Source organism: Pogona vitticeps, chromosome 1 (assembly GCF_051106095.1).
Source record: "Pogona vitticeps strain Pit_001003342236 chromosome 1, PviZW2.1, whole genome shotgun sequence".
NCBI classification, from domain to species: Eukaryota; Metazoa; Chordata; class Lepidosauria; order Squamata; family Agamidae; genus Pogona; species Pogona vitticeps.
The window spans coordinates 183861025-183887523 of record NC_135783.1 but is presented as its reverse complement, the minus strand read 5'-3'; the positions used below and the strand labels follow the sequence as shown (position 1 = coordinate 183887523).

The following is a 26499-nucleotide window of genomic DNA, read 5'->3' as shown; positions in this document are numbered from 1 at the left end:
CACAGCTAAAAGATTTCTTTATTTGGGGTTAGAAAAGTGTGGGAGTGTTCCTTATATTACATGGGGTGTCTTACACATGGAAAAATACGGTAAATATTTTTATCTCTCAACTCTATCATTCCTTCCAGGGAATTTGTGTCGTTGCACGGGATACAGAGCTATAATTGACAGCTTCAGTGCTTTTTCTACGGTAAGAGAAAACATCCTCAGAAGTGCCTGTTAATTCTGCAATTACAAAAGTGATGATTATTCCAATGAAAGAACTGGGTGAGTAGGTGAAAGCAAAGGTCTGTGGGCATTCTGTGCTTTCAAAAAAAACACAACACACAACATTCAAATTGTTGTGCCTCAGAATACGTAATTCTAAGAAAGAGACGTTGCGTTCAGTTGAAACCCTTGGACTCTTCATTCTCTATGTGTGATGGTTGAATTGCATCATGGATGGGACACATCCTGCCTCTCAGTTGCCAGCTGAATGCCTGCATGTTTGACATTAACATCTTCTGAATTTCTGAGTGCCAAGTCCAGGGCATCCAGGGTCTACTTCAGGGTTACACTTGGGGGTTGACATCCAAGCAAGACTTTTAACAGCATCGTCCTGTGCTTGTTTACTCGGAAGCCCTGTGTGCTTGCTAGGGCTTATTCCAGAGTAGGTCTGTTTAAGACTGCAGCCTTCAAACACCCATACATTTCATGGAAGGTGTACCCAAAGTATTACTGAACACATTCTTCTCTTAGGAATGCTGCCCATTGGCAGGGAGTGGGAAATGTTGCATGGACAAGAAAGGAGGGGAAGAAACACAAAGTGAGGAAGAAGATCCATCATCCTCCTCCAGAAAGGGAAACCGGGTAAGCTACATCATTACAGTGTCTGTGTTTCTCGTCAGTGACCAGGAGTAAACTGACAGAGGTGTGAATGCACATGAAACTAGGGATCTGGAGGCAATGTGCTCCAGTTGGGGTGTTTTAGGTAGGCTTTCTCCTATCTAAAGCCTATCTCAAACATGGCCAAGCTGCATTTTGCATTTTGGAACCTGCAATGTTTTATTGGTTTTCCTCGTTCACTGTTTCAATTTGATGTTTATTACTGAATTTTATTTCTGTCTATGGTGTTAATGCTGTAAGCCTCCCAGGATTAGCGGCCTGGCCAGTAGATCAGTGAGGAAAAAATGCAAATAAATAAAATAAATAACGAAATAAATAATGAAATAAATATGGATAAAGCCAATAAAACACGCATATTATAAAAGTGCACACAGAAGAATGCCCTTGCTGCAAATGGGAGCAGAACACATTTTTACCTCAGGGGCATCGCAAGCCCTCAACCAATAGCCACGCTGGCTGGGAGATTCTGTGAGCTGTTGTCCAGAAATATAATTTTTTTCAAACTCTGCAATCACTACGTGCAAATTGAAGAAAAGGCACAAAACTGAATCAAATTTCAAAAATTACAGATTTGAAAACATGAAAGATCTCAGGCCGCTGAACACGTGTAACAACACACCAGATGGAATCGGGCACAGACCAGATGAGGAGGTGGGAAAATGGGGAGGGGGGGAGTCTATGGCTGAGGGTTTGATAGTTCTTCAACTCTGAAATAAAACAAAATAGCTCAGCAGCAACTAATTAGTAACCATCCACATGAAAGTTTGCTTGTTTGGAGTTTTCTCCTGTACACTTACCTGTATTTGGAAACAAGCTTCCCTGCTGAAGAAAGAGGCACGAAACACAGGTGGGTGCCGACATGTGACAGACAGTCTTTGGAATAAGAAACCATGCCTTGGTTTTAGCCTGCTTTGGCTGCAGGAGAGCACAAACTGCATTTGACCACCACAGAAAGGCTACTTGGTGTTAACCGTTGATTAGTAAGCCTGTGGAGGATCTAGTGCCTGGCTCCGCCAAAGCCTTTTCATTTGCCAAAAGCAGCGAAGGTCATGTGAAGGAAGATGGAGACGGGATGTGGGTGGGGGCATGGTCTGCCCTCCTCTTGAATGCAGACTTCGGATGTTGAGAAGGTCGGAGCGTGTCAAGTCTTCTCAGCAGGAAAAGAAAAATACCAAATATGGGTTGGCTTAATAAAGGAAGCCATGGCCTTGAATTTGCACAAGGTGAGGACAGAGCTGTTGAGGACAGGACACATAGGAGTTATCTAGTTTATAGAGTTGCTGTTACATCAGAAGCTGCTTGACAGCACATAACGGCCACATGCTCTGCAGCACTGAGGCATAAGAGGGTTAACACAGAACACAATCAGGCCCTTGGTATTATTGCTCCAAAGCGAAACCACATGCTTGGTGCTGTTAGTAGCCACTCAGCCATAACCACTAAGGGGGAAAATATGGAATACCTCCCAGGAAGCGTGTTTCTTGTGCTTCCTGCCTTCCTCTGCTGCTAGTAGTAATTTTCACGCATGCCACACAGCAAATTTGTCTGAGCAGAAAGCTGTTGCACCCATAGGAACAAGCCACTGCTTGTGAGGTGGCAGCACTCCCAAAATATCCTGGTGGCTTATAAGCTATTCAGTAGAGATGAAGAAATGAGAGTGACAGCTATGGTACCTGAGTCAGAAACCAGAACTCCCAGGGCTGATGGCAGGCCCTCCAGCTGTTGTTGCCCCCATTTGATGCCAACAGACATGCAAAGGGCTCAGGCCTGCTGCAGGCACATGTCTCTTCCTGCCCACTGTCAGCCTTTGTTTGATTCCTCTGTTCATTTCTTAGTTACATGTCTATTTAGTTGTTGTGAGGCAGAAGGTTCCCATCCTCCCCACATTCTTCTCATGACAGCAGTGTGAGAGAGAGGTCAGGATAGACTACAAGAAATTTTTGGGCTCCCCATTACCCAGTGAGCTCCGTGACTCAGCAAGGACTCAAAACGTGGGTCTCCCAAGAGTCAATCCAGTACTGTAACCATTATACCACATGGCCTCACCTCATTCTCAGAGTTCCATGAAAGAGACGGAGGTTTCTCACAGCAATGCTAAAAATATTTATTTATTTATTTATTTATTTATTTATTTATTTATTTATTTATTTATTTATTTATTTATTTATTTATTTGGCTTTTACCTCGCCCATCTAGATTCAAATGAATCTACTCTAGGCGGCTTACAGTCTGAGCTATATAAAACAAGAATCAAAACATACACTATTCAAACAAAAAAGGGCTTACATTTAATTTTTATTTGACCACTACACTTCTCTAGGACTGTGAAGGCTGCTGAGAAGACTGAGATTTCCCAGTTTGTTCCTGATGTTGCTGTTCGTTTGTTTGCTTAATTTTTTTTTTTTACTTATTTTAAATTCCATGTGTGGTTAGAATCCTGTTTGGATCTCAGGGGCTGCCTAGAGATTTCTCCAAAGTTTGGAAAAGAACTTGAGGGAATACAGTCCAACATGGAACTGTAGACAACATGGCCAGAGACTTGGGGGGGGGGAGCGGAATCCTGGGAGCCATTGTGCAGGAAGTAGTCTTTTCAATCCCCCCCAAAAAGCCATGTTTCAGCACTTAAAAGCTGTGAGATGGTCTGAAATCCAAGCTGCAGTTCCCCCCCCCCCCCGGCACTTTGTTTTGTTAATGGCTGCCTTGATCATTGTGTCAGGGGATGTTTTTATACTTGGCTGAGGTGGCTGACGGATCCGGGCAGTCCTAGTCTAAAGAAATCATTTTTCCAGTCTCTAATGAGCTGTGATGCACAGCAGATATACGAGCAGTAGGTGTGTCACAACAGTTGAATTCAACTCTTGATAATTTCTTTTAAAATTCATTTTGCCCTACAAAGTTGGTATACAACGAGGCATATTCTGCCATTTTTTCCTCTTTTTTAAAAAAGTAAGAGCCATAATCCATTCATTCATTATTTGACAAGTCTAAACTCTCAAGGGTGTTTTAACTGAACAGTGCTTGGGTTTCTTTCAGTGAACTAACCGATTCATTCCTCACAGTCACCCCATCACCCTAATACGATAACCTACAGGCAGTTTTTCCCCTAAAAGTTGCTTCAGACAGATCAGGCAGATTGTCTTCTTTTTTCTTCCTTTGTATCAGAAGCACCACAATACACTTATCAGAACACAATATGAAATTAGGCAATAGCCTGTATATAAATTCATATTAAAATACAAACTGGTTTGCAAAAACTGAATTGTAAAGCTTAGATAAGTATATCCAATAATAACAAGCAACATCCAGGGCTTTTAGGGGGACGGATACAAAATCTCCCCTGGTTCCTCTTGAAGGTCATAGAGTATGCTGACACAGCTGAGATATCATCTGTTCTGACTCACAAAGAACGGTGTTGGTGCAAAACTCACATTTTCTTTGGTTCATCTTGGTTCAACTCCAGTAGGTAACTTATTCGGTTAATTCCAAATAACCCAGTTCTCTGTGTGAGGGGAGGCTAGAGTTTCCTGGAGTTCCATTCATTTTAAAAGGTGGTTAGTTCTTTATTTCCACATGACAGTCTTGGTATTCTCTGCTCTTCCTTCAAGATTCGCAGGTGTTCTGAAAAAACTTTTCTTAAGTTTAATCTGGGAGGGGCAGAATGTTGACCATAGAATGGATGTGCATTTGATGTAGATGCTTTCAGCCTCTCACTATTAGCTGAAGCCTCTTCCTATATGTCACAGAGTGCAATGCCTGCCAGATAACTGATTTTATCAATAGGGGTTGGAGTCAGGCATCTAATAACAATTCTTCAGCATCCACTGAATGCTCCGTCTACCTATTTTGTAAGGGTTGAACTATACCTCACTAAGTGCCTGGTTCTACTGACAATAAGAATCGCTGTTGAATCAGGTTTTGCTTTTAAAATCCAGTTTAAATGAAGTAAAAGGAAGCAGAGATTTGTTTGCCCAAAAATCATGGCTTTTTGGATCAGAAGCATGGCATTTGCGAGCAGAGAGTAGTTTATTCTAGCATCAATGACACCACCTCCATTTAAAAGAGTGAGTGAGTAAAAATTGATGAGCCACAAGGATGCGGAAGGCTTTTAAAAGACACAAATGACCTACTTACAAGTTGCTTCTCACTTGTGGTGGGGAAAATAATCCCTTCCCCCTCCTTCAAAATACATTAGAAACTCTTGAGTCTTTAATGTAGGTTATGTGTTACTTTGATGTAAATGCAAGAATAATGCAATTGTCCTCCATGCTGTTTTGTGATATCCTGTATACTGAGTCTGGATATGTCTCCTGTATACTGAGTCTGGATATGTCTCCTTCTTGAGATTATCCCATTGTAATGTATGGGAAATGCATGAATCCTGAAAGGACACATTCCAACCCAGGGCCTGCCCAGACCTGCTCTTTTGCATATGGGATAGATCAGGCTACAAAGAGTCTGTTGAAGTGGGGGGCAGCGGCGAGGGAGGAGTGATGTGCCATTTGGCATGCTTCTCCCATCCGAACAGCAAATGACCCTTTGCCAATTAAATGCCTTCTCTGATTGTCTGAGTACTGTTCCGTTTCCAAGCTAAACAATGAGCATGCAAAAGTAAATGAATGCCCTACAGCTAGTCTCCGGCAGGAATGCCATAATTCACACCTAGATGCTGTTAGACTCTTTTAAATCTTCGCACTTGGATATACTCATGTCAGCTAAATTGCCCTTGTGTAGTGTTGTTTCTATGACCCAAAGAGTAAAGCAAATGTCAATGAATTGCATGACCTTGTGTTCTGTGCCAAAAGTTGAACAGATTAGAATCACATCAACAGTCATATAGAAATTGCTACAGTATTTGCAACGTATTCATTGTGCTAATTCCAACACCTTTGGTTGGAAGGGCAGGCAACCTCTTTCCTGATTTCAACAAGTTTCCAGTCAAAGTGCCAATACAGAGAAGGTGGTCAGTGGTACTAACCATACAGTGTGGTCAGCGGGCAATTTCTAAAGGCTGGGGGCTATTTGTTGCTCTTTCACAGACCATGACCACAGCACCCCAAGCCATGTATCCTGAATATCAGGTCCAAAACCACCCATCTGAAGGTGGGAAGACATATACTGTAAAAGGATTGCAATATAAAAGGATTACAAAATCAGGCCAGAAAAGGGCTTTTTTTAAAGAGGAAAAGGAAAGAACGGGAAGTGACCATGAAAACAGAGAAGAATATAAGTTGGGAGGATTCATTTGCCATATTTAGAGGGTGATTTTAGAAGTTTAGGGGGGCATGGGGGCCACATGGGGTACAGTAATTGGGCTCTGATATTGGAAAACCAGCTGCAAAGTTCATTCGCGAACTGCTGCAATGTGGGTGTTAACAGCCCTTGCAACTACCTGTTCAAGAAACGGCTTGACACCGATGACCCACCAAATGGTGATAATAACCAAGATATCAGCAAGGAGAGTTGCCTTACACCAGTGGTCAGGGAACAGCGGTAAATGACCCCAAATGGGGTAAAAATGAAAATCCTGGGGGTAATGAGGATGCGACCCTAACCCCTTCCCTCCTCCCCTCCTGTTCCTCCTTTTTGCCCAAAGGAGGGTCCCCAGCTGCCCGATCACATCCTTCCTGCCCCCTTCTCTGGCCCGGCTGCAACCGAGCCACGGTGGATGGCGGCCAATGACGGGCCCCGGTCGGCGGTGTACGGCAGCGGTGGGGCCAGCCATGGTAGAGGGCAAGGCTGGGGCACCCCAGCCAGGAGGAGCCTCTCCTTCTAGTGCCTGGAGAGGTGGATCATGGCAGAGGGGGGTGGCCTGGCTCAGCCTCCTGGCTCTGGGACGCCGTCCCGTCCCCGTCTGAGACCATCAGGTGGCAGCAGCGCTCGCCCAGCCGTACGACTTCCTTCGGCAGCGCCTCCATGCCGACCGGCCGGCCCTGGCAGAGCCTTTCACCCTCCATGTGGCAGCTGTCACGGCGCTTCGACGGCAAGGCCCACCAGTGCCCTGACACTGAGGTCCGACGTGGCCGTCCTGGCGAGCAGCCGCTGGTCCCGGAGCGGGAGGCTGCGTCAGGCACCCTGCTGCTCTTCAACAGCCGCCCAGGAGCCACCCGCCAGCAGAGAAAGGGAGCCGCCCCCGTGGGGCCAAGGACTGAGCACGGCCCCACCAGGCAGAGGAGGAGGAGGAGGTGGCGGTGATGCTCGACTGGCTGCCCATGACCAAGATGCGCGTGACCAAGATCCTTTCAACTCATGCGGGTAATCTCGGCGTATATAAATTTTTTAGGGGGTAAAAGGTAAAAAAGTTTAGATCAGTGATTCTTAACCTTGGGTTACTCAGTTGTTTTTGGACTGCAACTCCCAGAAACCTTCACCACCAGCTGTGCTGGCCGGGGTTTCTGGGAGGTGCAGTTCAAAAACACCTGAGTAACCCAAGGTTAAGAACCACTGGTTTGGATGGTTCGGTAAGTATGTGATGAGAGGGGTGAATGAGGAGCATGGAATGTTGGTAAGCATGGTTCTGATTGGCTGGGAGGAGAGGCGGGGCAGTATGTTTGTGGAGTAGTCCAGTGCAGTGAAAGAGGAAGGGGGTGACCGTTATTAGAGAAAGCTCATTCATTCCTGTGGCAATTTAAAAACACCATTGCCTCAATAGTCAAGTGACAAGACAAGTAACATTCAGTTTCAGAGAGAAGGATGTGACAGTTATCTTTCAAAATTTTTGTCTTCCTTAGTCCTTAAAAAGGTACCTATCACTCCATTCTTTGGCGCATGGTTCAAATATTCCTTCCCATATTAATTGGTATACTTTTTTCCCCTTTAGATGTGTTCCGGTCTATGCAAGCCAGAGCAATTCCATCCCAGGGACCCAACCCAAGATTATATATTTCCTCCTGAATTAATGGCAAGTGATCAATTTTGGTTCATGTTTATTGTGAAGGATCATCTGGCTGTATTTTACAACACACAAAATCAGCTATCTGGAGGGAACACATCACTCTGCTGAATAGAATGGCTGATCCTGTCCCCTCCACACACACACACAGAGAGAGAGACATACTGTACATGGCTTTTTCTTACGAAACACCCAGAGAGTGTTAAACAACATGTATTATTTAAGTATAAATAGGATTACTGATAGCCTGAATTTCCTGAAAGGCTGTGTTGTGTGGCATCAGCATCATCTGTTGTATCTCCACCCAGCGAATGGCTGAAGAGATCAAAGGAAGACACCTGGTTTTCAATGGTCAGAGGACCACATGGTTCGCTCCTGCATCTCTGCCAGAGCTTCTTCAGCTAAAAGCCACCTACCCAGAGGCACCTCTTGTAGTTGGGAACACAAATGTTGGTAAGTTACAGGATTGCTGTGTAATCGCCTCTGAATATACACAGCCTGATGTAGCTACTCTAATGGAAGCCATTGAATGCTTACAGTGAAAAGATGCTGCCTCTGGGCACCAAAGCCCACCAGTGTCTAGCAGGTGAGGTGGCTAAGTGAGGTGGCGGCTTCAGGCAGTGGTTTCAGGGAGGCAAGGAGCTACATTGCTGCTTGAGAATTGAGTGGGATGTGCTTTGTGGCTCGCTTTGTGCCTCATAACCTGCTTGCTGCTCCCAAATGCAGTAAAGGATGTAGTCCCATTGGCAGTGTTGAACAGAATACATTGACCAATCCACTTGGTTCTGGTACATGGGATGGGAAGTGGGCACCACCTGAACTTCAGGTAGCAAAATATTGAGGGTCATCCCTGTGACGCATGGAAGTACATCACTACCAATAGTCCTAGGTGACTGGTTCTGCTTTAGGAACACAACACCATTAGGAACAAAAGCCTGACACAGAACCTATTAATGCATTGAGCTCTCCACTTATTGTTCAAAACACCTCTGGCTAGCTTTGGTGGCATGACTTGGCCAGGGAGTAACTACTCATGTAGCAGAATGAGATAGCAAGGCCCTTAATTGCCAGAATAGATTGTGACACTAGAGATATCAAGGGTGGAATGTCATTTCTGAATGCTTTCTATGTAAAATAGTCACACATACCCATTACATGTACAAATGCATGTAACAGGTATGCTCTCACTACTGTTCCAAAAATCTATGCCATCTCTTTGACAGTGCCAAGAGATGTGGTGGTGACAACCTTGTGTTTTCAAGTGTGGGTGGCACCAGTTAGCTGGGTCAAGGGATTGCAAGAGGCAAAGATAGGTATGGGATGGGTGGGTTACAGGATTGATAGCAGAATGATTCCATCTCTCTCTCTCTCTCTCCCTCCCTCCCCCCCCTCTCAATCTCTCAATCTCTTGCACACACACCACTGCACTTAGGCTCCTGAAATCACCTCAAACTCCATATTAGAGCTGATACAAGCAATTCACATTTCAAGATGCCATTTCTATTGCCCTGCAGCTAGTCCTCCCTTGTTTTTCCTGACAGCTTGTTCTGTTTTTCTACCTCTTAGGACTGGATATGAAAGTCCTGGGCGTGTATCATCCCATTCTCCTTCATCCAGTCAGGATTCCAGAGCTGCATGGCTCCAGCATTGAAGGCAATGGTATGTCTCTTAGATACCCAAGAAGCCTCGGGAAAGCTGTCTGCTTAGGCCACTTAATGATACTGTGAAATGGAAAGCTTAAGCCATCTGCTTTGCTTCAGTCCCAGTGATGGCATGTCCCGGGACTGAACCAAAACAGAGTGATCCTACCCTTATCTAAAAAGCAGCAGCCCCTGATGGGGAGCCAAAATGCTGCAGGTAGGAATGCATCGGGGATGGGTTGGTTCACGATGGCCCTTAATGCCTTGTGGTGGCTGTGAAAAGAAGTAAACCAGCCTGTGCCCAGAGTGAGTGGCCTAAATGGTGGGACAAAACCAAATCCCCATCTGGTTGCATCTTTCTGAATCTTTCTGGTGGAAGTGCCAGAATTAAGGAAAGAACCAATGAAGGGGCTGGAGAGAACTGCCCATGATCGGGCAAAGACACAGAGGGAGATGGAGGGGAGCACAGGAGTTAAGGGAAGAAGGCGTAATGGTCTGTTTTGAAAATCATTTGGTTCTAGGCATTGTGATAGGTGCAGCAACCTCCTTGGCTCAGCTGAGAGACAGCCTATTGGGAATCATCCCAGAACTCCCGGTGGAAAAGACGAAGGTCTACCATGCTCTGTTGAAGCATCTGAGAACTCTTGCTGGAGAACAGATCAGGAATCTGGCTGTAGGTTGTCCACACTGTTACCTTCTCCAAGATACAACTTACTCCATGCAGTTGGCTCCACAGGTCTTTCCTCCATTCCAGATTCTGTCTTTACCTTTGAAGAAAACCGTTTGTTGAGGCGACACATTTTCTACTGCCTTGACAGTACCAAGTATTCACTCTTGGCTACCTTTCAAGGGGGTTTACTACAAGGTGGCGTGCAGGGAGGAAGAGGAAAGAGGAAAAGAGATTAGACTATGTCAGGAGAGGAGAGCCTTTGGCCCCTCAGGTGTTTGGGGCAACAGTCCATAATCCTCCACCATTGTCCATGCTGGGTGAAACTGATGGCTTCTATAGGCCAAAACATTGGGAGGGGGGGCAGAGGTTCTCCATTCCTTGTCACTGAGCACCTTTTTCTCACTCCCTACCTTTTTTCTTGCTTTGATCTCCTAACTATGAAGAACTTCCTCTACCTGTGGAAGACGAGTGAGTGACCACATGGTATTCACAAAATGAGGCCTTGATAGTGTGAGGCTATCAAGAGAAACTCTGAGATGCCTCATTATTGCCAAATTACACAGCCCCTATGAACATTTAAAGTTGCATTGATGTTTTCCACATATTTCTCCCTCATGAGGATAAAAGAAGTTAAGGGGTGTGTGATTTTCAGGATGCAAAACTCCTAGCCATGATTGTCATTTTAGGCAATAAGAGAGAAGAAAAGAAACATGTGGCTAAGAAAATTCACACGTCTCATGGATCCTCCTTTGCACTCACCCCACAACCAAAAATTAAGACCTACCTTTTTGAAGTAGAGTCACAGCAAAGCAGGAGAGGGGGGGAAAGGCCAGAAGAAGTCATAAAATTTTTGAGAGCAGAGAGGAGAGAAAGAAAACATGTCCTGTATGGGTGTGTGTGAGAAATCTGGATTGGAGAGTTGCTGATACGTACATTTTGATAAATACCTGCCAGATGAAGCTGTAGGTGTCATCATTTTAAAACATGAAAACTTCAATTATTGACCAGACAACCTGTTTAATTTATTTGATAAGATTCATGATAGTTCTAAGACCTAGAGAAATATCATTGATCTTCAACTTGTTACAACCTGTGTAAGAGAGGCAAAAGTAACAAAAAATTATTATTATTATTATTATTATTATTATTATTATTATTATTATTATTATTATTATTATTATTATTATTATTATTATTATTATTATTATTATTATTATTATTATTATTATTATTATTATTATTATTATTTGTTAGTCCTTAGGGGGACACATTGCCAGCAGAGGATCAGCTTGGGATCTGAACCCTATCCTGGCAGCTGGAAAATCCATTCTCAATCTGGCATCAATAGGTAAAGGTCCCCACCATTCTCTTCATTTTGACACTGTGTGGACTGAACTGAGGTTGTAAATAAGGGAAAGGATGCAACAGGTACAGACACAGATCATAGGAACATAAGAAGAGAGTTACGGCATTAGATGTAAGGTCTATCTAGTCTGTGATTCTCTTTCCACAGTGGCCAACTATTTCTTTGGGGGAAGTCCGGAAGCAGGATGTGAGTGCCATAGTACCCAGTACCTCATGATTCGCAGGAAGGAATATTTAGATTGCCTTTGATACTGGAGATAATACGTTACAATTGTTGGTCATCCTGCATGACTGAATAATATCTGATGGATTGAAGTGTGTGGATGCAAAAATGAAGTGGCAGCAGAAAGTGGAGGGCGATGCACTTAAACCTTAGGTCAGCTCATGAGAGTGCCTCCCCACATACCCAAAAATGGGGATGGGGAGAAGTGTTCTGTCCTGGTCCACAAGATGACCCAGCCTGATTCATAACCTGGCTGTCCAGGGAAAACAACTCAAATGTAAATGAGTGGCTAGGTAGGCAAAATAAATCACTGCACTCTGAGCCCAGTAAAATTGCAGTCATGTGTCTTAACATTGAAAGGCACTGGAAAGTAGAATATCCTCACCTTCTGTTTTGCTCTTTCAGTTATTAAAAAGAGAAAGTTGAAGAAATATCGACCAAGCATTTGTCTCTCTGTTAGCAGCACAAAATGCAGACCAAAGTTCTGATAAATTACATCTAGGGTAACATTATTCAAATGAAAAAAGTGGGTGGTAAATAAAAGCAAAAGGATCTGCCATTGAGTTTAGCGACAATGAAAGGCCAAAGAGCTTCTGCTCTAACAAGCAGGCCATTTTGTTCCTGGAAGGCTGCTTGAGCAGAGGGTCTTGACTTCAACGGGAGCAGAACTGAACAGCCGCAGCAAAGATAATTCATGGCTGGCTTTCTTGCCTACAAATATGCCTGTTGCCTAACTAAGGCTTTTTGCCCCCTTACTCTGGAATAACCATGCAAGACCAAGTGTATGGATTAAACACGGGCCACACTTTATTAAACTCCATTCAGTTCTCATGAATATTAACAATCCTTTGGCAAAAGGGGGGGGGGGGTTTCCTGCTGTAGTGCAGATTCAGTTTTCCATCTTGGGTTCCAGAGTGACCATCGAACAGCCAATAGGCTGAACCCAGGCCTCAGCTATCCCCTTCTTAACTACCGTGGGATAACTACTGGCCCCCATTTTGCCCCGGCCCCCCTGTCCCTCTCTCTGTGCCAACCGTGGGTCCGGGTGCATCCCCAGCACATCTTTCCCTCCGAGCACTGTAATCGCCTGATCCGCAGTGCTGGGAGTTCAGATGAGCTATAATTACCTACCATTACCATCAAAATCCCAGTTCCAATACCAGTCCAATCTGCACTACTCGCCACAGCATTGGGACTAGATGCACTATGTCCCATGCTCCCCCCCCAATGCCCCCCGGTTTCCACACCCCCTGGCTGTTCTTGCAAACAGCCTCATGATATTGTGTGTCATCCGGGGAAGCAGGCAAAGACACGCCTCGCTGTGGGAGTCCCCCAGCGGCGTCATCATAAGACTCCCAATAATGTCTGCTGTATGTTTCTCACAACATAGATACAATCTGAGTCTTTACCAAACATATTCTTTAAAAAGCTTTTCCCCCTCTATCAGAAGGAACACGACAAATTCCGATCAATGATGAATTCCTCTTAAGAGTGCCACTATCAGATCTTTCACCTGAGGAGGTTATCGTCTCTGTTTTCATTCCATTCTCCAAGGAAGTAAGTTATGTGTTTTTTTTCTATGTGTGTGAATGTGTGTGTTTGCACACACCTTTGTTTTCTCTCCCCTTCCCTACCTGAAATCACAAGACACTTGCCGCACCATGGTGCCCTCTGGGAAAAACTCTTGTATCAAAATCCTGACATAAAATGAGGTCGTGGTGGTAACCTCTTAGGTATACTTCAGTCTTGAGAGACTATGGTAACGTGCTCTGTATGAGTATCCTCTCCAGAGCACGACACCTGGCTAAAATAATATGGAGGATAGGCTGTTACCCAAGCAGCGAATCCCCCCTCTCCACGTTGCTGAAATAATCCAATGGAAAGGCAAGAGCCAATATAACTGGTTCCAATGACATCACAGGAGTTGGCAGAACAACACGAACTGCCCCCGGGACTCCGGCTCCGGATTTTGCCTCCACGTTAACTCCTGAAGCCTTTTCCATCAGTGGATATAGCCACAAGGCAGTGGAGGTTTGAAATCAGAGATTTCCTTCTCCTAGATGGGCTGCCTTCCACGGCTGACGAGCCCTAAGATGACCACAAGAAAAAGCAGACAGGATCCTGCAGCTTCAGTTGTTGTGTAGCTGTGCAGAAGAGAGTGTAAACAATTCGAGTAATAGTTGTGTAGTCACAACGATTAAAGGTACAGGCATCCTGTCTGCTTTTTCATGTGACCTCTTGAAAAATTATATATACATATATGTTTATGGGAAATTCTTGTATGGCTGAAAGAGGCACAGGCCAGAATCCTAATGGTGCTTGTGTAAGGTGTGCACAATGTGCCATGAATAGCTACACTGAATTGCTGGTAGGCTAAGCGTGTCTTGGTTACACAGACATTTGACCAAACATTTGACTGAGATTCATCCTGTCACTTCATCAATTAGTTACAATTAGCCATGGTGAGTTATGCAAAACATTCTATGAACAAACATGTGGATACTGGCAATCGTTGCCATTTTTAAAAAGGAATCTGATTTTTTTCATATATTTATACTCCAATGGTCAGACTGGCCTTTCAAATGACTGACAACAATTAAAATCAATCCTGGAAGCCACAGAATGTACCTAACTACAATAATACGTTATAAAACCAATATAGTATGCTGCAACACTAAAGGAAGGAAAGAGTTATAGTCTATTATAGTCCATTTAATAGACTAGGCCAGAGTGTTCAATACATTAAGCTTTGTACAAAGTATGAAACAGAGTTAAGTTTTTTTTTTCAAAGTGTTCTCTAAGGAGATGAGAACAATGAGAACCAACTAATAACTTGGAATCCCTCTGGGTCTCATTTAGTTTCGACCCACATCTCTGGTGGACTTCCTGCCCCCAAAGGATTATGACCACCAGAAACAGGATACGGCTCTTGTACCTTCAGTAGTTATGCAGGAGGATGAATTTGGGCAGGTGTTTCCTGACGTGCCAGAAATACCTGCTGAAATTCCTTCTTTCAGACAACTGTTTTCTAAAGTCAAAGGCATTCCTGTCTTCTTCAGCTTCTTGCCTTCCTACCAAAAAGCTAGGTTTCTCCCTTAATAAAAGACATGAGGAAGTTGCATCATCGCCTTCATTCCACGCCCAACATGACACTCCCAGATAATTCATTCCTCTTCAGCCAAGGCTGTCCTCATCATTGGGCCCACTGGGGTGGTTGACTCGAGCAACAGAATGGTGGGGGGGTCAGGAAGGAGCTGTTCTCCTCTTGCTGTTGCCCCAGGTTCAAGGGCCACCTCCCCTCAATATGCCTCCTGACAGACACGTGTTGCATTGCTCTTTCTTTTCCCCTTCTGCCTCTTCATCACCACCTGTGTCTCCTGAGAGCAAAACAAGCGGAGCCAGGGATGATTGCAGAACATGTTGGGCTGACACTTCGCAGGTCTGGCTTATTCCCATGGATCATGGCTCCAAGGGTATCCGCAGAACCAAGGCATGATGGGAAAGGTGACCGGAGAAACCGTCCCTCCCATCATGCTTTGAGCAAGAGGATCCATTGGAAACAGTGTGTGTGGAGTACAGACCCCACACTCCAGGAAGCTCAAATACAAAGAGTATAAACAGTCATCTTGGCGAGGAAGTGTGGCTTTAGTGAGAGAGAAATGAGGAAAGCAGGTGAACAGTGGCCAAAATCTGGTTGCTAAATTGACCTAGGTTAGGCCCACTGAATGAATGGAAATTCGGTGAGTCGTTTCCTCTGTAAGATCCATTGATTCAAATAGGTCTATTCTGTGACTTACTTTGGCATAGTAAGTTAGAGTAGGTCAATTTGAATCAATGGATCATAGGGAGGAGTTGCCTCACCAAATCCCCATGGATTCAATGGGCCTACAGTACTTTGGTATGATTTACTACACTAAAAAACGGGATTTGGGCTAACACTTTAATAGGCTAAATCTAACATAATTCTTGTGAACATCAGTGTGTGTTGTGGGACTTCCCCTTTCATCCTTGCAGCACCCTGTGTTCCTCATCTTCTATGGAGGGGTTTCCCAATTCTAGAACAGATTTTGAGGATTTATAGGGGGGCTGCAAGAAGGATGGGCGACTGGTGGTGAAAGGGGTTTACTGGATATCGCCCATGGAACAGGAATGTTGCGCCTGCCGTGACCCTATCCCTGCTGACTGATTTTCCTCTTTCATAGCAGCTTGTGGACTAAGGGAGTATGTTAACCCCACCGTTTTTGAGGGGAACACCCCCTGACTTGGCCACAGGCCACCTATGATACTATATACAGTATATTTAGATGCCCATTGTTTTCACACATGGACGTGCCTTCCAGGTAAGAGTTTCTTCATGTGTGAAGTAGCCTTAAGGCTACTCAGACTTTTAAAGAAAGTAGCTTCTGTACTTATCAAGCTGTTTATCTAAAATGAAGAAGGGGACTCTTAAACCTTTAACCCTTGCTGACACTTGTTGAGGTTTCTTCTTCCATGCAACCCTTAAAAGTACAGGAGCCATATCTCCATTTTTTTTGTCAGTGCTATAAAAGCAAGACAGAAAATCATGAATGAACTATTATGGATCCCAAATAACCAGCTTTCTCCCTTTTGCTCCCTCCAGGATGAATTTATTTCAGCCTTCCGACAGGCTGAGCGCCGGAAAAATGCATTTTCAGTGACAAACTCGGCCATGAGAGTCCTTTTTCAGCCAGGCACTGATATGATTGAGGACCTGGCTATTTTTTATGGAGGCATCGGCAGCACAACAGTGAGTGCCAAGAATTCCTGCCAGAAGCTCATAGGAAGGTAGGGGTGCAGTAGTTCTATATAAGGACAGCTACTTCTTATTTATGGAATGGGAACAGAACGTAGAATGAGTCTAGGTGCAGTTACACAATGACAATGAAATGGGAGATGGCTTGGTTTTTTTAAAAAAATTGTTTAAAGTAGCATGGTAGTCATGTGGTTTTTGTGTGTCAGTGTGTTCAAACTCTTAGGAAACCTTGTAATCCATTTTTATGCTGTGTTATATATCAGTTCAAGGGGACTATATAGTCTTTTAAAAATAATTGCATTTTACACTTTGTCCTCCACCTGTCTGACCTCATGCTGGTTGCTTCTCACAGCCACTTGCTGCTGCTGCTGTGGTGTAATCCTTACTATTTAAAAAAATCTTGCAATCTGGCATAGCACTAGTTCATTATGACAGACAGATAAAAATGAAAACAGATTAGACTACAGTGGTGCCTCGCTAGACAGCTACCCCGCATGACAGTTTTTTCGCTAGACACTGGCTTTTTGCGATTGCTATAGCGATTCGCAAAACAGTGATTCCTATGGGGGAATTTCGCTGGACAATGTTTGGTCCCTGCTTCGCAAACCGATTTTCACTAGACAACGATTTTGACAGCTCCCTCCGCGTTCACAAACAGGTATTTTCAGGACCTAAGCTTCACAAGACAGCAATTTAAACAGCTGATCGGCAGTTCGCAAAGCGGCTTTCCTATGGCCAATCTTCACTAGACAACGGCGATTTTCCCCATTGGAACGCATTAAACAGGTTTCAATGCATTCCAATGGGGAAATGCTTTTCGCTAGACAATGATTTCGTTAAACAGCGATTTCAGTGGAATGGGTTATCATCGTCTAGTGAGGCGCCACTGTATAAGCTTTCCCTGCTTCTGACACAGGCCTGGAAACAGACACAGGGAGAGAGAGAGTTTTCTGATTGACCACTTTGGGTGACTGATTGTTTCCTCAAAACTCTTGCCACTATCCACACTTTGCTAAAATTAGCACATTCAGAGATATCCTTTTTCTTCCAGGAACTGGAATGAGACGATGCTGGATGAAGCTTGCAGGCTAATCCTTGAAGAAATCACGCTCTCTCCTTCAGCGTCTGGTGGGAAAGTCGAATACAGGCGGACGCTGCTTGTGAGCTTCTTCTTCAGATTCTATCTGGAAGTGCTACAAGGTTTAAGGAACATGGTAAATCTGAGTCATCCTGTCTGTCTGAGTAGAAAGACTTTGTGGGTGGTTTATTTTACAACTCTTAGGCTGCCTTTTTTTGACTGCTTGTTTAGTACCACAAATACTATAAAGAGGAAATCTGTACAGGATGGACAAGCCCTGTGATGACCTGGGAAGGTCATCCCAAACTTTGAGGATGAGGCATCCTCCTCTTCTGTGACCATTAGTTGCTCCTGGCTGGTGGACTGGCTGCTATTTAAAACTGCATCTTGTGAAATGCTTGTGCCTCCCTATACGGTAAACAGTCCCAGCCAAGTCTGGGGATTGTTGCTTTTTCATGGGCTTCTGCAGCTATGCTTTTTAGCACTGATGTTAATTAAAGATACTGTTTATTTCTGCAACTCAAGCTGATGTTAAATGCTCAGACATACGCTTTCCTGTTTTAAAGTATGTACTTTTAACATCTCCCAGCAACTTCTCACTCTGCCGCGTACACATTTGCCTGTCGTTAAAGGGGAGGAAGAAGACAAGCACTCCTTCCACCTTTGGCCCAACAAATGGCTTAAAAGTCACCTTTCCATGTCACAGACTGCCATTTCCATTTCTGCATTAGCATACAGCAGTTTTTTCCCTATACCCATATATAAAATAAATTGTCTCCTTTATATGCAAAAACCATGGTTTTAAGTTCAGTTTGCTTTCTGAACTCTTTTTGTTGGCCAAAATATACAGTAACTGAATATTCATAAGCTATTGTAAATAGTGATGTTACCACATAAATGGAAGTTTCACTGTGTAAAACATGTGGGGGAAGACACACTAAAAGGGGTTGTGTGATCCAGGCTTTGATTTATCCCTATTCTGACATTGATTACTTGCCATTACTGAAAAGTAAAGAACTGGTTTAACTCTTACACAGTAACAGCCTCCTTCAAATGGATGCCTTCCAAATGATCTGACCAGAACACCCATCACGGTTAAGAATTATGGGAGTTGTAGTCCAAGACATCTAAGGGGCACCTCCAGTTGGAGAAGGCTGCAGTAAATTATAATAGAACATTACAAGAATAAGCTACCCTTTCCCAAGCTTTGCGTCCTCCCTGTTCCCTCCTCCAGTGTGGCAGGAAGGTAGATATCAGAAGCTTTCACTTCTGTTTAAGGTAAAATGTAATTTGTTGTGTGTTCTGATTCTAGACAAAATTTGGTTCCAAACAAACATGGTTAACTGTGGTTAACCTACCACACACTGCAGTTTGTCTTAGCTGTAGTTGGTGGAAACAAGGCAAATTCAAACCATAGCTTATGAAGCTGGATGTAGTTCACTAACCATGGTTAAAATAAACCACAGTTTTGAATTTAAATGATTGCAGCTAATCTAAAATGGAAGAGGACCCTTCTGACCTTCTCATGCTACACCAAAGAAGGAGAAGGAAAAGAGGGGAGTGCAAGCCTTGGGTAGGCAGGAAGATTCAGCCTGAGAATACTGAACTGTGGTTTATTGCTATATCCAAATACTGCCAAAACAAAATTTGAATGCAGCCATTCTGTCTTGAGACACATAACTATTCTCCACAAAATGTCTGAAAATATTTAAATGTTTGAATCATATACGAAAACAGTTGCTAAATTATCTTCTCACAGTATCCAGACAAGTATCCTGACCTGCCAAAAGAAACCTTGAGTGCCTTGGGCGAGTTTTATGAGAAACCACCACAGGGCATGCAAATATACCAGGTCAGTAAGACTATTTTCATAGAAGCTTATCCATAAGTAACGAATGATGATTATCCTCTTACCTGATTCACTGTTTATTTTTATTTTTTTAATTGTAGTGGATGTGGAGTGCAGGATAGTTTGTTAATGAGAGATCCGGTCGACCTGTGTTGCCTCCAGATTTAGTATTTAGTGTGAAGTTGTCATGCCTTTTTCATTCACATTTTACAGTGATCTATACCAGTGGTTCTTAACCTTGGGTTACTCAGTTGCTTTTGGACTGCAACTCCCAGAAGCCTTCACCACTAGCTGTGTTGGCTGGGGTTTCTGGGAGTTGCAGTCCAAAAACACCTGAGTAACCCAAGGTTAAGAACCACTGATCTATACAACATCAGAATTTCTTTGTGATCCTCCTGTCTGTTCCCCATGCCACATCTCTGCAAAACGTCTGCAAAGATCTCATTGAAACAGAATGTTTTTTCAAGACAATGGAATATCTGTAGTATGAGAGCCCTTATGGAACTTCCAGGGAAAGAAATTCAACAAGTTAGGCACCGCTACTAAAAAGACCCTGTCCTGCATGACTGGACATGGCTCCTGTGATAGTAGTATTCCAATGAGCTTTCAATAAAGTAAATGGCTTCCTGCTATGTGACAGGATGTAGACTATCATCAGCCTCCTCAGGATCCAGTGGGACGTCCCATTGTGCACCAGTCTGGAATCAAACATGCCACCGGTGAAGCTGTCTATGTTAACGACATTGCTCGAGCGGATGGAGAGCTCCACATGGCGGTCGTAACCAGCACGCGAGCTCATGCAAAGATTTTGTAAGTAACAAACAGCAGCACGCTTGAGACCTGTTTGGTGTTACGTCGGAGTGGAGGATCTTTGAACAGATCCCAAAAATGGGTTTACGTAATTATTGGTTTGTTTGCTTATGAGGTGGGAGGAACAAAAATAAAAGAGTGGCTTAAATGAAATGTAGATGAAAAGAAGAAGGGCAGTCCCTAGCTCTTTAGAATAAGAGCACAGTGTCCTTGAGGAGCCCTCTGGGAAGTGATTTTCAGTGCTTCCAGTCCACTCAGCCTGTTACTTTCTCCATATCTGGTTTGGTTAGGACAACGGAAGTGGAATTCAGGGTGGGCCTGTCCCCCTCTCTAGTTATTTCAAAAGGTGAGCCCAGCCTACCTGGTTATTATCTTGGGTGCCTCGGTATTTAGTATTTTGTTTATGCTAGGTTCCCAGCATTTACCCACACACTTAAGTTAACGGAAAACAACAGAGGTATTTAGAAAATTAAATAAAAATTCAATATATTTAAATGATATTTTAATTTTGAAAATATATGTGAGAGATGGACAGATAAGTGAACACATGCGTACAAGAAATTGTGCACACATGGGTATGTGTGCTGACACACACAGAGATGCATGCATGCACCATTTGAAAGTTTACATTATTCTCATAATAATGGCAACTTGTTCATTTCTCTTCACGTGAATGGCGGTCCGTGTGGAGCTGCAAATTGATCTGATGCATTGGGTTAAATTTGTGAATTGAACATGCGTTATGTTTTAATGGTGAGGGAAGAATGCTACCCTGTCTTACTGCTGGTGCGGGGGGGGGGAGGCCGTATCCTTGAGTTAAAATTCCATCTTTGGTTAGGAAGAATTGTGGGATTTCAGGTATTCCATAAGATGGTACAAAAAGGATTCTGAAATTTGCAGGGCAGAATCCTCCTGCATGTATAAAGTGGCAATAAGTTCTGGCCCTTCACTGATTTAAACAAAATTTATTTTCTCAAATACAATAGAGTTCTTCTTTGTTTCTAACTGCAAGGACACAAGCTGTGTTTCAGCTAACAATCTCTTCTTATTCATTAGCTGGGGGAAAGGTACTGTACGTTTATTTTTGCCCTTGAATATTTCTGTTTTAAATCATAAAACAAGGGCACATATTCAAGGATTCATCCTTACCACCACCCTTGGTTGTAGCCCAAAGTGGAACCTACATATTTCTGTGCCTTCTACTTTTGTAGATCCATTAATGTCTCAAGGGCCTTAGAAGAACCAGGTGTAGTTGCCGTAGTAACAGCTGAGGATATTCCAGGGGAAAATGGTGATGGAAAAGAGAAAGTATTTGCTGAGGATGAGGTATGTCTTGATTTGGGCTTTTTGCCGTCTAACTGTCAGAACCTGCAGTCATGTTTTTTTAAACAACTCTTAAAAATAAGAACCATAAAAGCGGAGATCAATGACCAAGGGACTTGAAGTTGTCTGTCAACTTCACTTGAACAGCAGATGGGTCATCCAGTCAGGGTTTTCTCTGTGGTAAGATTGTATAAATTATAGAAGTTATTTATTTATGTACAGTATTAGCATCTACACGTATAATTTCCATGTGCTAAATTATGCAGATCCTTTACCTCCTTTTGTCCTCTTTTGGAGGGGTGACATCAACATACCCTCTAATTTTCAGCTCCCCTGGGCGGGGCTCCGCCTCTCTGTTGCGCGGCTTCACCGCTGCATGTGCGCAACTCTGCCCCCCCCCCCCCGTTCACCCGGTTCTGTCGCAACTGGAACCTAAATCAATTGCTGAGCAAAGAAGGAAGAGAGATGTGTGGAGGGAGGCACCCAGTATAGCAGGAACCTTGGGTGATATATTTCTTTTCTTTTAGGAATTTATATGTGGCCCTCCTAATTGATAGGCCGGAAACTTTGCTCACTCTTGGAGCAGGGTTTGAACACCACCACAGCTATAAGATAAATTCATTAGAGTAATTAAAATGACCTTGTCCTTGTAATGTATGATTAAACTACTTAGCTTCATAATACTCATGCAGGTAATCTACATTGGACACATTATCTGTGGTGTCGTTGCGGAGACCTATGAATGCGCAAAGTTTGCTGCAAGCCAAGTGGAGATCGAGTATCAAGATCTGAAGCGGATTCTGACCATTGAGGTATAAATCAGCCACATGCTTGTGAAGCTCTCCTGGGTTTCAGTTACCGGGGAATGTAAGATGAGTCCTTCACGATAACAGCAAGGCATTGTGTTTGTGACACGGGTCAGCTGATCCAATGCTTCTAGAAAATCCATGCACCCAGTGTGAAGGAAATAGACCTCCTTTCCTGTTGGACTCCCCTCAAATTATTGCATTGGAGCCACCATGGTTAATAACAATTAATAGACCACACACACACACCCTGTTCTTCTAATCTAATCCTAAAGCCCTCTAAACCTCTGACCATCACTATCTCTTGCAAGAGTGAATCCCCCAAGTTAATTAAGGACCGTGTGCCATGTGGCATTTGCCCTCTCTCCCCTTTAGTTAGGCCATGTTCCTGTTAAGTGCTCCTGTGCTGAACTCATGGACTGATAATGGACTGGATGAGGGTTAATAAATTGAAACTCAATCCTGACAAGGCGGAAGTACTGTTAGTGGGTGCTTCACCTGACAGATTGAAGGGCCATTTCCCTACCCTGAATGGGGTTACACTCCCCCTAAGGGACAGGGTCCGCAGCCTGGGGGTGCTCCTGGACCCCAGTCTAACTCTGGAAGCCCAGGTGGACTCGGTGGCCAGGGGCACCTTCCTTCAGCTGCGGAAATTGTACCAGCTACAGCCCTACCTGGACGAGTGGAGTCTCATGACAGTTACACACGCACTGGTAACATCTCGTATAGATTATTGCAATGCGCTCTACGTGGGGCTGCCTTTGAAGATGGTCTGGTGACTGCAGCTGGTCAAGAATCGAGCTGCGTGGCTGGTGAGTGGTGGGGCCGCTGGGGAACACATCAAGCCGATTCTGTTTAAGTTACATTGGTTACCAGCTGCTGCCCGGGCCCAATTCAAAGTGCTTGTTTTGACTTATAAAGCCCTAAACGGCTTGGGCCCTGGATACCTGAAGGACTGCCTCCTTCCATATGAACCTACCCGGCAGTTAAGATCTAACCAGGGGGGCCTTTTGAAAGAGCTGTCCCTCAAGGAGGTAAGAGGGATGGCTTGTAGACAAAGGGCCTTTTCGGCAGCTGCCCCTAGACTATGGAATGCCCTCCCAACTAAAATTCGTCTGGCGCCGACACTGATGACATTTCGGTGCCAGGTCAAAACCTTCCTGTTCCAGAAGGCTTTTAATTGAAATAACATCAACTGTGGGTCTTGATGGCAATTTTGATTGTATTTTAATCATTTTATCTTTTATTGTATTTTAATTGAATTTTAATTGTTGTAAGCTGCCCAGAGACCTTTGGGTAGAGTGGGTGGCATATAAGTTAAATAAATAAAATAAAATAAAATAAAATAAATATGTATAAAAATAACTATGAAAGATACAATTTAGACTGCAAAAGTAGTGAAGTTATCCCTCGTTATGTTTCATTTGTAACAGGACATCTTTATTATAAGGGAAAGATATTAATTACAAGTAGTTTGTTATGTGTAATTGTTCTTGAAGGGGGTTCCTGTTCAGCCAGCATCTAGAAGATTGGCCTTTGAGTACTGGGGATTTCATAAACAGGAAAGGAGCACATTTTTTAGTTTGTGTGATATCAGCAGATTCTTCAGCTGCAGTAAACTCAGTACAAGTGTGCGGTCAAAAAGATGACAGAAATGACACTAGTGTCCTATTTTCCTGTTCCTCTGAGACGGGCTGTTTAATTTCCCCCATGTTCCAGGAAGCGATAAAGGATAATTCATTCTTGACAGAAGAAAAGAAAATAGAGAAAGGAGATGTTGAAGAAGCATTTCAGACAGTTGACACAATTCTTGAAGGTAAGATGCCATCAATGCAGGATGGGACCCTCGTGTCAAGACAGCAACCCTTCCCCTGAGGAGGTTTACTTTGACATTCCACATTGACTTACATTTCACTCCAGTTTAACACAGCTCAGTTCCCTCTGGAGATCAGCAGGGTTGAGAGGAAAGGGTTGCCACAGGGTACTATCATATTTTACACGGAAAACATGGCTGGAAAAATCACCACCCAATTTCTCCATCCAAGTGCCGTTCTTCTACAGCTCTTGTTTTGTTTGTTTGTTTGTTTGGGATGGTTCCCCAATAACCACAATTAATTGATTGATTGATTGATTGATTGATTGATTGATTGATTGATTGATTGATTGATTGATTGACTGACTGACTGACTGACTGACTGACTGACTGACTGACTGACTGCATATTGAAGATTTCAGGATAGTGTACATGAGATTAAACCAAGGGAGGAAAGTTACAGTAAGATCTAGTACATTAGGAGAACATTTACTAGCATTGATTAGACTGGAAATGTTTCTTTGAAAAGACAGTTTCTCTGTGTTCCATGGGAGCCCGTAGTCCAAATGTATGTGTGGAAAAACTTTATTCCAAAGTGGGAAACAAGGTGCATACCCCCTGAGTTAGATCATGAACCACCCATGTTTCGGTTCATTTAGACATGCTGCTATTAAAGGAAGCGGGTAGGAATTGGGATGAAGTAATTTCAGGATGATCAGGTACAAGTCATGCTGTTGGGTGCAATTGGTTTTTTTTAACAGGTGAAGTTCATGTTGGAGGGCAAAAACACTTTTGCATGGAAACAAACAGTGTACTTGTCATTCCAAGAAAAGAGGATGAGGAAATGGATGTATACGTGTCTACACAGGATGCTGCACATGTACAGGTGAGAGGTAACCCAAATCTTTGGCCCCTCTCACAGGAAGACTGTGCCATTGTTTCAGCAGCTATGATGAATTAGACAACACTGATAAAATTGTCTTAGATAGGATCATGTTGCATTGTCGATTTTAACAATACATTGATAATAATGTCAATATATATTAATGTTATGCCTTGCATTTCCACAGCAAGAGGCGTATAGAATACAAAGTGCAACATGAAAGAAAGAGACAATAGAACTCATTGAAGCACAATATGGAAAGTTAAGGTGATGCAGCAAAACAGTGGGGCAGGAGTTCAAAACTAGACCAATCTGGAAATGGCAAGTCATTGAACAGAAAACAAATAGGCTTTCAAATGGAGGATATGCCAGGATTTCAGGGCCACCAGAGAAAGGCCACACAACAAAGAGAAGTCAGAAAACAGGGCTTGGGCACAGCCTTCAGTGCATGGGAAGGGTTATATGAAAAAAAATACGGCTCTTGATATATCCTGCAACCATTATAGTTGGCAGGACTGGCTCTATTGTTGGGCAGTGTGAAACAATTACCTAAGGTTGCAGATGTGTGGTAGATGATGGTGTGATAGCACAATAGAAGGTTGTGTGCCGCACCGGCTGCCTTTCACCTCCCCAAGTTAGCCCCATGCCTTAGCTTGTGGTGGAGCACCCTTGCCCATCATCAAGACTGAAAAAAGATTTAACTCTTAATCCCATTTAGTTTTGTCTTTGCTCAGGCAGCAGAATGACTGGCATACTATTGATGGCTTGATCAAAACTATCTATGTCTCCATTCAATTCAAACTTTCTGGAACTAAAAAGGATGTGTGTCCTGCCACCTGAGTGGCCTTGGGCAAGCTGCACAGTCCCAAAGCGCTGCTATGTCACTTCTGAATATGTCATAGCTGGAAAACTCTAGAAGTGTTGCCTTAAGTCAGAACTGAAGAAATTCACGTTAAATCCTGGGCTTACAAAATATAATGTTGTGAGCAAAAAAATATGCCCATGATCTGCAGAAAGATGAAACTGAATGTTTGTTCTGGGTTTTTCGGGCTCTTTGGCCGTGTTCTGAAGGTTGTTCTTCCTGACGTTTTGCCAGTCTCTGTGGCCGGCATCTTCAGAGGACAGCAACCTGTGCTCTGAAGATGCTGGCCACAGAGACTGGTGAAACGTCAGGAGGAACAACCTTCAGAACACGGCCAAAGAGCCCGAAAAACCCAGAACAACCATTAGATCCCGGCCGTGAAAGCCTTCGCGAATTTAATGAAACTGAATGTGTTGAACTGAAGAAATTCAGGGATGGGAAAAGGATGGTCCTCCAGATGTTGTTGAACTCCAACTCCCATCAGCTTGGCCACTAGTGAGGGATCATGGGGATAGTAGTCCATCAACATCCTGGAGGGCTATATGGTCCCCAGTCTGGTGTAAGTATGGGGAAATGCTTGGTCTCTGATTACAGAAAAAGGAAGTTCTTTTCTCCCTCTTGTCCCTTCC

At 43.6% G+C, this 26499-nt stretch overlaps 1 protein-coding gene across 1 annotated transcript in view; it reads left to right on the top strand.

The window, feature by feature from the left end:
* LOC110089018 (aldehyde oxidase 2) overlaps positions 1-26499 on the top strand; it is a 58804-nt gene that overhangs the window by 10107 nt on the left and 22198 nt on the right. The window contains exons 6-21 of the mRNA XM_072979015.2: positions 129-190; positions 739-849; positions 7703-7783; positions 8083-8227; positions 9341-9433; positions 9936-10087; positions 11339-11432; positions 13120-13229; positions 16294-16478; positions 17498-17660; positions 19284-19376; positions 20014-20183; positions 21395-21509; positions 22199-22318; positions 24032-24128; positions 24887-25011. Coding sequence (XP_072835116.2) covers positions 129-190; positions 739-849; positions 7703-7783; positions 8083-8227; positions 9341-9433; positions 9936-10087; positions 11339-11432; positions 13120-13229; positions 16294-16478; positions 17498-17660; positions 19284-19376; positions 20014-20183; positions 21395-21509; positions 22199-22318; positions 24032-24128; positions 24887-25011 — 1916 coding nt within the window. The remainder of the gene's footprint in view (positions 1-128; positions 191-738; positions 850-7702; positions 7784-8082; positions 8228-9340; positions 9434-9935; positions 10088-11338; positions 11433-13119; positions 13230-16293; positions 16479-17497; positions 17661-19283; positions 19377-20013; positions 20184-21394; positions 21510-22198; positions 22319-24031; positions 24129-24886; positions 25012-26499) is intronic.